Source organism: Tachysurus vachellii, chromosome 22 (genome assembly GCF_030014155.1).
Source record: "Tachysurus vachellii isolate PV-2020 chromosome 22, HZAU_Pvac_v1, whole genome shotgun sequence".
Lineage (NCBI taxonomy): Eukaryota > Metazoa > Chordata > Actinopteri > Siluriformes > Bagridae > Tachysurus > Tachysurus vachellii.
Window position 1 is genome coordinate 5022936 of NC_083481.1, and position 14565 is coordinate 5037500.

At 41.4% G+C, this 14565-nt stretch overlaps 1 protein-coding gene across 2 annotated transcripts in view; it reads right to left on the reverse strand.

The window, feature by feature from the left end:
- The window catches only part of flnbl (filamin B, like), a 66376-nt gene that overhangs the window by 21859 nt on the left and 29952 nt on the right, over positions 1 to 14565 (reverse strand). For both annotated transcript variants that reach the window (XM_060857606.1, XM_060857605.1), the window contains exons 5-26: positions 13048 to 13241; positions 12793 to 12955; positions 11822 to 12022; positions 9158 to 9295; positions 8706 to 8832; positions 7678 to 7814; positions 7326 to 7519; positions 6945 to 7058; positions 6693 to 6836; positions 5365 to 5488; positions 5118 to 5278; positions 4937 to 5027; positions 4671 to 4843; positions 4463 to 4580; positions 3951 to 4213; positions 3206 to 3803; positions 2645 to 2818; positions 2361 to 2523; positions 2046 to 2206; positions 1192 to 1359; positions 942 to 1065; positions 696 to 849 (exon numbers count right to left, since the gene is read on the reverse strand). In XM_060857606.1, the coding sequence (XP_060713589.1) occupies positions 696 to 849; positions 942 to 1065; positions 1192 to 1359; positions 2046 to 2206; positions 2361 to 2523; positions 2645 to 2818; positions 3206 to 3803; positions 3951 to 4213; positions 4463 to 4580; positions 4671 to 4843; positions 4937 to 5027; positions 5118 to 5278; positions 5365 to 5488; positions 6693 to 6836; positions 6945 to 7058; positions 7326 to 7519; positions 7678 to 7814; positions 8706 to 8832; positions 9158 to 9295; positions 11822 to 12022; positions 12793 to 12955; positions 13048 to 13241 (3884 nt within the window). The remainder of the gene's footprint in view (positions 1 to 695; positions 850 to 941; positions 1066 to 1191; positions 1360 to 2045; positions 2207 to 2360; positions 2524 to 2644; positions 2819 to 3205; positions 3804 to 3950; positions 4214 to 4462; positions 4581 to 4670; positions 4844 to 4936; positions 5028 to 5117; positions 5279 to 5364; positions 5489 to 6692; positions 6837 to 6944; positions 7059 to 7325; positions 7520 to 7677; positions 7815 to 8705; positions 8833 to 9157; positions 9296 to 11821; positions 12023 to 12792; positions 12956 to 13047; positions 13242 to 14565) is intronic.

The window sequence follows — 14565 nt, forward strand, 5'->3', positions numbered from 1 at the left end:
CGTGGTACTTCGTGTTGGCCAGGAAGCACCTAACTTAAATGGAAGGAGCCGTTCGACATTTCCATCAACCAACCATGTTTACTTACCAGTAAGCACTGGAACAGCGTATCCAGTGATATCGTATAAATAAACAGAAATAAACAGATAGACAGACACATAGATAGACAAAAATATTGTGGTAAAAGACTTTTCTGTGATATTTGGATACGGTTTAAAAATGTATATTAAATTCATTTAAGAAAAAAAAAAATATTAAATTATTATTAAATATTATTCAATTAATATTTTAAAAATTGACTGAAAGCTGAAGTAAAGCATACATGTTGTATATTAAATGATATTAAATGATATTAAATAAATTACATGAACATACATTTTTTGATCATTATTTTTATATACATTAAAAATAATTTAACCAAATGTTTTTTTTTTATTTAAAAAAAAAAAAAAAAAAAAAAAAAACACATTAGAGCACTACTGTATTTCTAGAAGTTTGTGAGCAACACAGGACTACGAATAGTTTATCGTAGAACTGTGACACGATCGTGGTTTGACCACTAAGGATATCGCATACTCTTGTAGACAAATCGTTAGACCGTCAATCCTGTTGTAACTTTCTGATAAAACACTAGAAAACACGGGGTCGACTCAAACCCTGAAGATTAAGTAGGTTATTCACACTGAGGTTTGCTCACAGTTATCTCGACCGATAGCTGGCCCTCTCCTGCATCCTTGGCATCAATGGTGAACTCCACAGGAAGACTGGCAGGAAGGCTGGTAGTAAGTCCTGGCCCGCTGGCACGAACCTTACTAGCATCGTGTGTGGGCAGGACACGCAGTTTAAATGGACTGGAAAAAGAAGGCAGTGTGGAAACTTTATCATTACAGATTACAAGCTATTAAACACTGAACGTAAGGTTTGGAACTAAGTATCACACTACCTGCGTGGAATCTCTGCCTCAGCGTACTTGACCGCTACAGAGTACGGTCCTTCCACAGAGGGTGTGTAGGCTACGGTGTGAGTCCCGTCTCCGTTATCTTTTACTTGAACCGGTTCAGCCACGCCTGAATGGAACCAACGATTACAGTAGTGACAGATATCTAGTCAGGCTTTACTCCTCAATCATTCAATGTTCAATAAGCTAAAAAATATCTTTCCGAATTATTATTCTTCTTTACAAAAAGTGTCACCTTTAGGGCCGGTTAGAGCTACAGACAATGGGGCTATTCCAGCCTTGCTGCAGTCCACAGTGAAAGTCTGAGGAATCTTGGCACGAACACCTGAACCCACTCCAGGCCCAGAGAGCTTCACTTTACTGGAGTCCACCACGTCTTTTACTGGCACTCTGAACGGACTTCCTGAAAAAGGAACAAAAAAAAAAAAAAAAAAAAAAAAAAGCTATGCGCTAAATATTAATAGATTTAATAAGTGATGCATTTCCCTGTGCTAAAGAAACAGACCATAAACAAAGTACAGAGATCTCTTTACCTTGACAGAAAGTGAGTCACAGCAGAAGAACCAAGCAATAAAAAAAAAGCACTGGGCAAAACATTACTACCATGATGATAATGGAAGAAATGGGAGCTTGCAGGAAGGGTATTAATATTCGAGAGTTCAATTTTAATTAGTGCCATTTTAATTAGGGGGGAAAAAAAACGACAAAACTAAAATGATAGAAATTAAGTGGTTTGGGATCTGCAAAATAATGATCACAGACTGATGATGTGGTAGCTCAGTGGTGACGCCATTGGGTTACAGGAGGTTGCGAGTTCGAACCCCAGGTCCATCCAGCTGCCATTGCTGAGCCCTTAACCCTCAATTGCATAAATGTAAATGTAAAAAGACACTAAAGGCATCAGAGAGATATTTCTAAAAGAACTTATTTTTAAGTTCTGAGCCAAGACTTTACCACGGTACTAAATTAAGTACTTAAATTCAGGTTAAAGGCGGTGAGAAACAATTTTATTGGTACAGACCCCTAAATCTGAATATGCGGCTTGTAAGCCTTACAAAGTAAATCTAACTCCAGGACCACATACAGTACCTGGAATGTGCTGTCCTCCGTATGTAATGTTCACATCGTAAGGACCAGGAGCATAAGGAGTGTACTCCACATCGCAGCTACCATCCTTGTTGTCTTTGCAGGACATCTTGGACTCGGACGGGCCTTCGACTGTGATGCCTAAGCCACCGATACCGGCTCCTCTGTGAGGACACAAGGCCAGATCTTCTCTTCGAATTTTTGTTTGAATTCATTTAAATGTAATACAAGCAATGTACAAGCAACAATGTTTTAAAACATTACAAATTGCTGGTTTGGACCTAGTAAGTACTGGTGCAATGATAAAGGACGTCGCACCTTGTGATTATGGAGAACTTGTTAGGTTTGTCGGTTAGCGCTTCCACCAATCCGGGGCCTTCGGCTACAACTCGAGTAGGATCACAACCCTCACTCACTACAACCTGGAAAGGGCTCTTAGGCAGAGGAGTCTCATCATACAGCACCTCCAGAGCGTGAACACCTAAGAACATGACATCGCAAACTTACTTTAAGATGAGGCGTAGATGTTTAACTGCTCTAAACATAAAAACACAGCAAGGTAAAAGATGTATCTGATCAATAGTAAGTGCTTTGGGCTGTACCGTTCTCGAAAGGAGTGTACTCCACTTTATAAGTGCCATCGTTCTGGTCAGAAATGGAGCAGTCTGTAGCAGCACCGGACGGGTTCTTAACCTGAGCTTTGACGTGCGGCCCTCCCACTTTGGTCAAAGCCCGAGCATCCACTGTGAAGTCTGTGGTAGCCTCCCTGAAGACGCCTGCGGGGTGATAAAGTATAAACCGCTCGACTCGAAGCCAAATGATGCGTAGTAAAACGAGTTAAAAGAGAAAGAAGGCATGAGCACAAACTACAAAGAATAACTGTCTATTTAAAGGGTAATTCATCTTCCTAAGGTTTGTCAGTCTCCGTTTCAGAAGATAATAGTCAGATTAAGTGCAGCCCAACCAACCCTTTAATGTCAAGATGAGGTCATTCAAAGTAGAACGAGAGATGTTTTGACATGTCTATATAATAAAAGAGCTGGTTAGGAAAGAAAGGCAAGTCTAAATGCCATGGGAACCAGGAAAACATTGAGATTTCTAAAAGCAACAGAACGTACATGAAAGAATCAGATTAAAACATGAAAAAATCAATCCTTACACACCTTCTCCAGCAACTCCTGGTCCAAATACCTTCACCTTGCTGGTGTCGACTGCTGGATCCACCACCACTTTGGCAGGGAAGCTGGGGACTCCCTTCCCTCCATACTTGAGCATAAGGGTGTACATTCCTGCCGTCAGTGGCACGTAGGTCACTGTATAAGTTCCATCCTTGTTGTCCAGCACTTCGGTCTTAGCTTTGGAGCCTGAATCAGACACAGCCTCCAGCGCCAGCTGTCCAGGCCCGGCTTTGGAGCAGTCGACATTGAGCACACTGATCTCGCCAACTTTACCGCGCTTAAGGCCTGAACCTGAAGCCACCACCTTTGTGGGATCGAAGGGGTACTCGATGTCAGCGTGGAAAGGAGATCCAGGTATGTGGACGTTTTCGAAGAGAATGTTAACAAGGTATTCGCCCGGTTCGGTGGGAAGGTAGGACACAGAGCATGTGCAGTCACCGTTGTCCGAACACTCGATTTTGGCTTCGGTCGGGCCCTCTACAGTCAGGCCAAGCCCGCCAGTTCCAGCTCCATTGGTGTCGATTGTAAATTCTGCAGGATTCCCGACCAAGCCTCCTTTCAACCCTGGACCATAAGCTTTGACCTGTAAAATAAGAGCCACACAAAAAAAAATGATGTGTTAAAGAGGTCATCGATAGGTATGTTTTTATGCAGACTTATTAGATTATCTACATTTCAGATTTTTTTTTCTGACTATGTGGGATTAAAAAAAACAAAAAAAACAATGCACCTTGCTGGGATCAGGGGGCAACATGGCATCTACGGGGAACGGGCTTCCCGGCACTGGGTTGCCATCGTAGAGAACGTCTACAGTATAGGCTCCTTCCTCTTTTGGGATGTATTTGACGAGGCTGGCTCCTTTACCAAGCTGCGGCTCTACGACACATGGTACAGACTTTCCTGTAGGGCTGGTAATCCGAGCTTCCAGTTTGCCCTGACCTCCTGCATCCTTAGTGTCCACTGCAAATTCCTGATCTTGTCCAACCTCCACTCCTGAAAACCGTCAGAACTGTTACCTTCTATAAAATAATTGACGTCAGCGTCAAACTCCCGAAGCCTGATGATACGACTGCATTTTAAGACCCTGCGGTAAAACCTTTTTAAGGCACAAGTACGTAGTGAAAGTTACATAACAGAGCAAAACACAGTGTGTAAAAGACACCACAGCCCTGGCAGTGGAACTGGCAGTAAATAATTAATGAAACACCACAAAGCCACGTGTGTGCAAATAAGAAAACTCACTGCTTTCCAGGCCGTCGACTTCGATCTTGCTGAGGTCGAGTGGTGCAGCTACTCCCACTGCAAAGGGGCTTTTAGAGATAGGGTCACCTCCAAAAGTCACGACTATCACCATTTCACCCTGTTCGTACACAAAAACAGAAATATCACATATATAAATAGGCATTTTATTGATGTATGTGGTATGAAAAACACAAGGAAAAGATTATACCTGTTGGACTGGCGTGTACTTTACAGTGTACGAGTAATCATAGTTGTTGATGATCTCGAAGTCTTGGATCTCAGGCTGTCCTCTGGATGGACCCGAAAACTGCACGTCCAGTGGGGCTTTTCCTGCTCCTTTGGTGTAAACGGTGAAATGAGTGGGTTTTCCTCCCTCCACACCTGTAGAAAGATTACCAATCTATTATTAGGTACTGCTAGAATGCTGTAAAATGAAAAAGACCGAACGTGCAAAATGGACATGGAAATGCAAACCTGCTCGAGCGAGCCCAGGACCTTCTGCCTTAACTTTTGACGCATCGTGAGAAGGATCCACTTTGACACGGTACGGACTCGCAGGAATTTCCTGGAAAAGAAAAAAAACAACAAAAAAAAATCAAATCAATTTCAAATAATAATACAGCGCTTTGAATTTTTACTCAGCGATCTTACTTACTTGATCTGTGAACAGGACTTTGATGGTGAGACGTCCAGCTCCAGGTGGGACGTACTTCACTGTAATGGTGTCGTTGGCATTGGGAATGATATCAAAGTCAACGTCTTCTTCTTTATCGCTGATCATGTTGGCATCACACTTGATACCCACACTGACATCACCTACAGCATGGAAACAAACCCAGAATTTAACGATAAGTGCTTAAAATAAAGCTTAAAATGCATGCGCACGTGTGTGTGTTTATTACCTTCCCCAGCCTCTGTGCAGTCCACAGTAAAGTGTGTATGTTCGTGAGCTTTTAAGCCGGTTCTCTCCACTCCTGGACCAAACACTTTCACCTTGTGAGGATGACTGCCCTTTCCAACCTGAACCTAAAGCACAATTTAAAACAAAGCTAGAATGTATTCAAGACGTGTAGCATACATAAAAAACAATTATGTACCATTCACATAGTTCGTATAACATTAAAGGAGCAATAAGCTGCATTTTCTCTACTTATCCAGATTACATTTCTGTGCAGGAAACAGGATATGAACTTCATCTGAAGAAAACAAAGGTATTTCCACTGACGCGTCGAGCGGCATTGTATCACGGAACGTTTTTCAACACGTGTTAAACGCACTATGGAACATTCACATGTTGACCTTCCGATTATATTGCGACCAAGTGCTCCTTTAAAAGCAGATTATACATAACCACACACAAAAAAAAAAAAAAAAATCAAATATTTACTTTTTAATTTGACACATGACGGAAACAATGAGATGCCAATACTGAAATGTGCCTTGCATTGAAATTTATTTTAAGTATACAAATATTAAATACATAATTATTAGTTCAGTCATTTTACACATTTCAGGAACAAAAGTGCAATTTAATTCCAAAAGTGCTTCCTCCTTATGATTATACAATAAAAAAAAAATCTCATTGTATTTATATTGATGATATTGGACTAATCAGATGCTCAAAAGATTTCGTAAAGAATACTTGACATTCCATTATAAACAAAATCGAACAATGCTAAAGAAAGACATTAAATAAAGTGAAATGTTTTTAGCTGTTACAATCCCAAATAAAACAACATAAAAAAATGATTGAAACGAATAAAAAAAAAAAAAAAGTGACAACTAGACTACAAAGAGCTTTTGTAAGCTTTGATCGCCAGACAAAACTGTGACACATACTGAAGATCGGAATCATGTTGTAAATAAAGCAATATTTGTTGTAATATAAATAACAAAATCAATTATAGTTTATTAAAAAAAATATAAAAAAAATCATTCATTCATTAATACAGCTGTTAGCAAAAGTGCTTTGTTTTTACTCCATGTAGCAGCATGAAACAGTGTGACTCTCTGTAACATATGTGGTAATAACGATGATGGGTTTGCGTTTCAGGATGAAAGGCTCCGCCGGCCCGTCCAAATCGATCAGGTCTGATGTCACAGGGTTAGCGTTCACCTCAGCCACCTTACACTCTGTTAGTGTTAGGTTAGCGATCTCGGCAGAGAGGTTAGTGGTCGAGGTGTTAGTGGGAGTAGGAAGTGTGGAGCTCTGGGGCTCAGGAGGGCTTACCCTGTAAGGGCTGTTGGGAACGTTGATCCCTCCCCAGGTGATGGCTACCGTGTGTTTGATAGCGGAAGTGGGAGTGTACGAGCAGGAGTACACGCCATCTCCTTTACTTTTCACCTTAACGTCGATGGGCTCGCCGTCTGCGTTCTGGAGCAAAACAAAACACTCATGAAGAGAACAAGCCAAAGCTTTAGGATACGAGTAAAATGTTTTAAAAGGGCTGTTTTATATGGCTTTCTTGATTTTGGACCTCACCTGAGCAAGGATTTTCAGAGGACCCTTTCCAGCATCTTTGGCCTCTACTGTGAACTCTGCAGGCTTGTTGATGATGCATCCAGTCTTCTCCAGGCCTGGACCATAGGCTTTAACCTGAATCAATTACACATAATAATACACACTAATGAGGCTAGCTCATTGGATTCAAATAACAAACTAATTCAGAGAAAAGGAAGAAATAAAGTCAAAGCTGGAGATGATTCCAAGAACACTGTATAGCTGTATTCCTGTACTGCGTTCTCATTTTGGAATCATCTAAAGAGCTAGACGTTAAATAATAATAATAATATAATAATAATTATAAAAGCACAACACGTGTTTGGAAAGTTAAACTAATAAAGCCTTGCTGTATGTTGGTACCTGGTCAGGATTGCTTGCTTTGTTGTCAGGAACGATGTAAGCCATGAACGGACTCTCTTCGATGTCCTCATCATCACACATGATATGGACGGCGTACTCTCCCGGCTCCGTGGGCCAATACCTGACGTCACAGGACCCGTCATTCTGATCCTCGCACTCGATCCGGGCCTGAGACGGGCCCTCGATGGCAAAGCCTGAACAAAACACACAATAAGATAGCTTTAGTGTGTTTATAATTATAATCTGGAAAGCCAAAAGTTACACTCTTTAAAAAGTCAATGATGTCATTGTATTCAATATCCAATCCTCTAAATATGTCTTTTGCTCCGGATAAAAGGCTATAAAAACTCACCCAGCACTCCCACATCTGTGCCAACAGACTCGACCACAAAGTCAGCAGACTTCCCCACAATGCCTCCCTCCAAACCTGGGCCCCAAGCTCGGATCTTCTGCGGTCCTGCTTCAGGGCTGACCAGAACCTCGAAAGGACTAAACCGATAGTGAAAGGTCAAAAACTTCCCATATACAGTATGAGACTGACATTGTGCACAAACACAAAAATTATGTTCGGCAGCAGACACGAATTCTAGCAGCATGGTTCTAACAGAGGTCACGACCGCAGGGTGAATGTTTAACACGGTAACGATAACCGAGCTGCACGGCTGAGGGGCGTGTAGGTGTGATGAGGAAGGTTCAGGTGAACAGAGGCCAATTGTTTTAATTCAGCCAACCCCCTTCCCTTTCTCTCACTGAAGCATTTCAGCATGTTTCTGTGAGAGCAGCCATGTATGAGATCAGCGCACACTCATCATATCGGCTCAATAACACGGCCAGTATTTATTTGTAAGTATATACAGTACCAAGCTGATACCATAGATTACTCTCTCTCTCTCTCTCTCTCTCACACACACACTTCTCTGAGATGCCATTACATTTTTAACTTGTGATCTAATGGAAAATACCTTCCTGCCTAATAAATGCTCTTCTTTTTATTGGAATGTCAGCACAAGTCCTTGAGGCGTGGAAAAAAAAAACGAAAAAAAAAAAAAAAAAAAAAAAAAAAAAAAAAAAAAAAACACAGAAGCTTTCGCAACACACCGTAGTTGTCAGGAGAAAAAAAAACAAAAACAAAACTCTATATAGAGAACAAGCACTACATATTATATATCTATATGAACCCACATGCTGGAGGTCACACACACACACACACACATACACACACACACACCCTACGTATGTGCCATGTCCGTGTGGGACCGTCTTTCCAAGCACAATACCCCCCGACACACCCACACACAGGAAAGGATGATGTAATGTCATGCCCTTTCCTACCTTGCAGACACCACAAGCAGACAAGCCACAAGCTCTGTGGAAACTCACCTCTTGGGAATGTGCTGGCCGCCCCATGTGATGCTCACTGTGTACTTGCCCTGTGCGTTTGGATAGTACTCGTAGGCGTAGATGCCGTCCATAGCTTCCTTAAGTTTCACCTGCTCATCCAGGCCTTCTACAAGAAAGAAATAATTTCTGTAATATCTGGAAAGAGTGAATTTCCAGCTATATAAAGATGCCTTCTGAACAGTTATTGTGAAAAGCCTCAACTACCAACTACCAGGCCCAGCAGAAGTATCCATTTTATTCAGAAACTCTGCTGCGACATGTGGAGTCAAACCGGTCATTAACACCAGCCTGGCATAAAGTTTGCTGACTCATCTAGAATAACGTCATCTGTAAAGGAGAGCATCACGATGGTGGGGAACCTCCACCCTTACCTGCTCTGGAATGAGTCAGGTCATATTTCATATTTACAAAGTGAACTTGCAGACACTTACTCGGCCCCTTTACTGTGACCTTCAGTTCACCACTTCCTGCGTTTCTCGTGTCCACCTTGAAGTCTGCCACTTGGTGTACACGCACTCCTCTGGGCTGCAGGCCTCTGCCTGTAGCTCGACATGCACTGGGGGTGGATGCTGAAACACAGACAGGCTCAGTCTCTCTCCAACACACATTACATTACATTACGCTATATGAGACGTCCAAACAAAACGTGCCAGTCTGAGGTTTTTGAACAGTTAAACCAACTTAATGAGATTTTCCCTCTGGGTTTAAAAGTGTGTGTTCTTTTTTCCTTCCTTCCATCCTACCTAATCTCTTTATAGCTTCCTTCCATTGTTCCTTCCCTCATTGATTCTTTCCTTCCCTAATTCCTTCCCTCATTCATTCCTTCATTCCTAGACTACAGTTAGTAGAGTAAAGTTAGTAGACTACAGTAAGTAGACTAGATTAGGGTTAGTAGAGGAGATTAGGGTTAGTAGACTACAGTTAGTAGACGAGATTAGGGTTAGTAGACTAGATTAGGGTTAGTAGACTACAGTTGTTAGACTAGATTAGGGTTAGTAGACTAGATTAGGGTTAGTAGACTACAGTTGTTAGACTAGATTAGGGTTAGTAGACTAGATTAGGTTTAGTAGACTAGATTAGGGTTAGTAGAGGAGATTAGGGTTAGTAGATTAGGGTTAGTAGACTAGATTAGGGTTAGTAGATTAGGGTTAGATGACTAGATTAGGGTTAGTAGACTACAGTTAGTAGACTAGATTAGGGTTAGTAGATTAGGGTTAGTAGAGGAGATTAGGGTTAGAAAACAATATTTAAGATGCACACACAAGAGAAACACAAATAAATCACTTAGTAAATTGATCCATGTCTAAACTGTTCAGTTACACACAATAAGAGACTGTTAAAAAAATTCAATAACGTCACTTTTATTTAGGAAAATCAATTCAGTTAGGTTTCTTGTAAGCCGTCGTGCCGCACGCTAACCTGGTTTGGAAAAGCTGCCTCAGAGAGAAGGAATTTGGCGTTTTACAAGCTCTCAAATTCGGTTTGCCAGCACTTTGGTTCACCGGTTTACACAATCGACCTCTATGTTCTTTATACACACGCACAGTAACGGACACTAATGACTCACAAATAAGTAGCGTGTCAAATTGTAACTTATTTTCGTTATTAAATGTGATTAATAGTCTAAACACTAAAAAAAAAAGTGTGTTCAGATCCATTTCCTCAAAATTTTAGTCATATCTTTCCAAATCTCACCCACTGTGTGGTCATCCACATGAAGGACAGAAACCTAACACAAGCCCTCCCCTTGAAACACTCCAAGAACCTTCACATCTCAGGGCAGCTAAAGCCACTCTTAAGTCAGCAGGAAGTGGAATCTTCCTTCCCTCCATAATGTCTCGACACATACAGTATATAATGAGAGGACACACAGATGGTACTTTTCTCTCCGTCTATCTTTACACCAAACAGTAAATTGCTTATAGGAACTTGCGAGAGGGGAACATGAAGAAACATGGGACCACACATAGCTTTACATTTTAGGACATGGCTAAATGCTCTTCTTATGTTGCAAATTCTGAACACATCCTATTAGTCACATCAAAACAGATCTTCTGCTTCTGGAGCATTTTCCTAAAATATATATTTTCCCACCTTTCGATGGGTTACTGTCAATGCTAAAAAACAAAGAATGCTTTTAAAACAAGCCGCTAAATATGCAGTCATGTGGATTACCATTAACTTTAATAGCCAACTGTAAACATATAACTCCAAACCATACTTTTAATCACCAAACACACTCCCACTTACAGCATGTCTGCTGTAACAATATATGTATGTGGAACAAAATAGAACGAAAATATTTGAAAAAAAGAAACCTAAAGAATCTCCTTTTCAGAATCTGAAACAAATCAAAACATTTTTGTCTACAACTCTCATTCATTTTCTACCGCTTATCCGAACTACCTCGGGTCACGGGGAGCCTGTGCCTATCTCAGGCATCATCGGGCATCAAGGCAGGATACACCCTGGACGGAGTGCCAACCCATCACAGGGCACACACACACACTCTCATTCACTCACGCAATCACACACTACGGACAATTTTCCAGAGATGCCAATCAACCTACCATGCATGTCTTTGGACCGGGGGAGGAAACCGGAGTACCCGGAGGAAACCCCCGAGTCACGGGGAGAACATGCAAACTCCACACACACAAGGCGGAGGCGGGAATCGAACCCCCAACCCTGGAAGTGTGAGGCGAACGTGCTAACCATTAAGCCACCGTGCCCCCCTTGTCTACAACTAAAGAAATAAAAAATTTTTTTTCCAACAAGAAGTTCTACTGGTGGATTATAAGTGGAAAAAAAAATAAAGCTTTCGCAACACACCATAGTTGTCAGGAGAAAAATAAACAAATAATTAAACTCTATTTAAAAGAACAAGTGCTACATATTATATATCTATATTAACCCACATGCTGGAGGTCTCTCACACACACACACACACACACACGGTGAATTTCTCAATGAAATGATGTCTCTGCTGCATAATTACTACAAGCTTAATTGTTAAAGAACTATATAGCCAATTAATCTGCGAGACGAATGCGATTAAATTTTACCCTTCAAAGCTGTTTAACAGACATGCATACCTGGACCGACGGTGACGGTGTAAGGGCTCTTGGGAATGGCGATGCCTCCAAACATGACATTGACGGTGTGAGGACCGGCCTGAACCGGTCTGTAGGTGCAGCGGAACACACTGTCGCCCTTGTCCTCCATCATGACCTCCACAGTGTTCTTATTACCCTGGGGATCCTTAATGACCGCTGTCACATCACCCACACCAGCGCCTGTCACATACACATTGAAGGTCTGAGCTGCTCGTATATGACAACATTAACAATGAGGGTAGTAGAACATGCAACTATGTTCCTTGCCTGAGCTAAACCCTGAGAAAGATTCCAGACACTCGTCCTTAACTAACCCCAAGATCCCATGCAGAGCCGTCTAACGTTTTGTTTGCTTGTGTGTGTGTGTGTGTGTGTATATGTGTTGTATACATCTCCATCCAAATGTTAGTGCGTTCACATCATGTTAGAATTACAGTAATTACGAGATGACGACTTGGATTCCACACCGAGCTGCTCATCTCCTTACACTCTGAAATGAGCTGTTTCTATGGTTACACACACTGGAAAACATATACAAACACCTATATGATGACTAGCAGCTACGCAAGACATTTTATCTCCTTTTGTCAGTATGTTTCAATATACAAAGCGTACCAGAGTAAAATAAACGTATTGATCTTAGAAGACGTTAAAACCAAGTTCTATCCTGGCAAAACAACGATAATGGCTTTAAATCGTGGAAACCTTGGGGTTGTTTTTGTTGCTTGTTTACAACCTGACGTCAAATTCTGAGTTGAATTAGAGCCGAAAAAAGACCTGAGCGAATTTTATAAGTCGGAAACTCTGTTAATCACCGTAATTTTAATGACACGAACACACTCCTGGTCCTCAAGGAGTCTGTAGTCTTACTCATTCCCCTTACATCATAGATTGGCTTTCCAGCTCAAGGCTACTATATTTACTAAAAATCAAACACACTGCCAACAAACCTGCTGTATAGATGTCAAAGAAAGTGGCTTTGTTGGCGATGTTTCCCACTGGCTCGAGCCCAGGTCCTTTGGCTGTGACCTTGGTGGGGTCACCTTGAGCCTTGTCCACGTTGACTTCGAAAGGGCTTTTGGGAATTTCCTGACCAGCGAACAGCACGGTCACCTGTCGAGATGACACAGAAAACACGTGTTAAAATCATCAATGCGAACACGTGTTAAACTCTTCAAAGCAGACAAGATTTCCTTTAAACGTACCTTGTGCGCTCCCATCACTTGCGGAATGTAAGTTACACCGTAAGTCTTTTTGCTTTCGTTGTGTACGGCCTTGACCTCTTCCCTCCGGCCATCGGGGTCCTCGACGTAGACCGTGACGTTCCCCTGTCCCGCGCTAAACGTGTCCACAGTGAACATGGCCGGCTGCATCACTCTGTTGCCCACCGGCTCGATACCTTACAACAGAAAAGACAAAAATCCCTAAATAAACATCCAAAATGAGGCCAAAAAAAAAATAAATAAATAAAAAAGTACATTTCACAGTTCTATCCCTAAAACATCCATGAATCAATCTTGCTCAGACATAAAGAATGAAAAGTTAATTAACACACTATCTAGTGATCCCGGGAAAAAAGGTCTAGAGCAGATGAACATCCTGTGCACACAACGTAGCCGTTGTTGATTAACGATCAATAATTTCTTTCCATTGTATTACTCAGAATCCCTCTATTCTGTTTATTAAACTCATTCAGGTAAAATATATAAAGCCAACAAGGATTGCTAAGTCTGTTCATACGTGTCCAGTTTGTTTTCTTTATCTTTGGGCAATACGTTTATAACAATCCTCTCGCTGCAGTAGCTTTTAGTCTGAGTGCAGGTTCAAGTGGTCGGGGTTGAAGCCTCGAGTAACAATATACTGTAGAAAAACGCAGTTACACACACGCAGAAACTTGCTGGAGCGAATCTTTACGAAGGATAATATTATTTAGTAAACTCAGCACGATTTGGGAAGTTTGACCTTTCGTTCTTTCGAAGAACCTCTGAAATTACAGTCCTAGGAGGAAACGATCAGGGGATTACGTAACGGAGAAGCAACGTTAAAGTGACCGATATCCTTGTTCTGAATTTTTTCCTCCACAGCAACTGCACTCGGAGAAAACCTTAACGGTTCAATAAAGGTAGCCATTTTGCTACTGCAAATTTAACAGGGCCCTCGTGGCACGAAAATAAAGTGCTAATATGGGCAAAAAAACCTCTTAACACATTAGCTACTGCTTTCGCTAACCTGAAGAATTTCCCAACAGGTTAGGGGTTGCGTTTATTGACTGTATCAGCCATGTATGAAATCTTACAGAGCCGTACGATATTTACATCGCAGTGTTTTATAAGAGGTGAAGGCACAGCCAGGTTCGAGTGCGACATGGAGGAAAAAAACGATTTAAAGAAAGCTCAGCGGTTACAGCTAAATAATCTCGGTTATTTCAACAGAAATCCATTTTATGCTATAAATGAAAAATCCCACCGAGAAATTTTTTTCCATCCAAAAAACTGCAGCATTCGCTCTGTAGATTTCTAGGAATAACTGCGCTGGTTGTAAGACCAGATCCAACAGAGAATAACGTTAATAAGATCCTGAAAAAAGCGGAGCAGCTTTATGTTATAATCAAAGCTGTGTGTTTAAAATCAACTCCAATTTTCTGTTCTGCATTAATACATTTAGAAATTCCTGCATCAAGCCAGACTCAAGAAAACAAATCTAATAGTTCATCAATGTAAAAA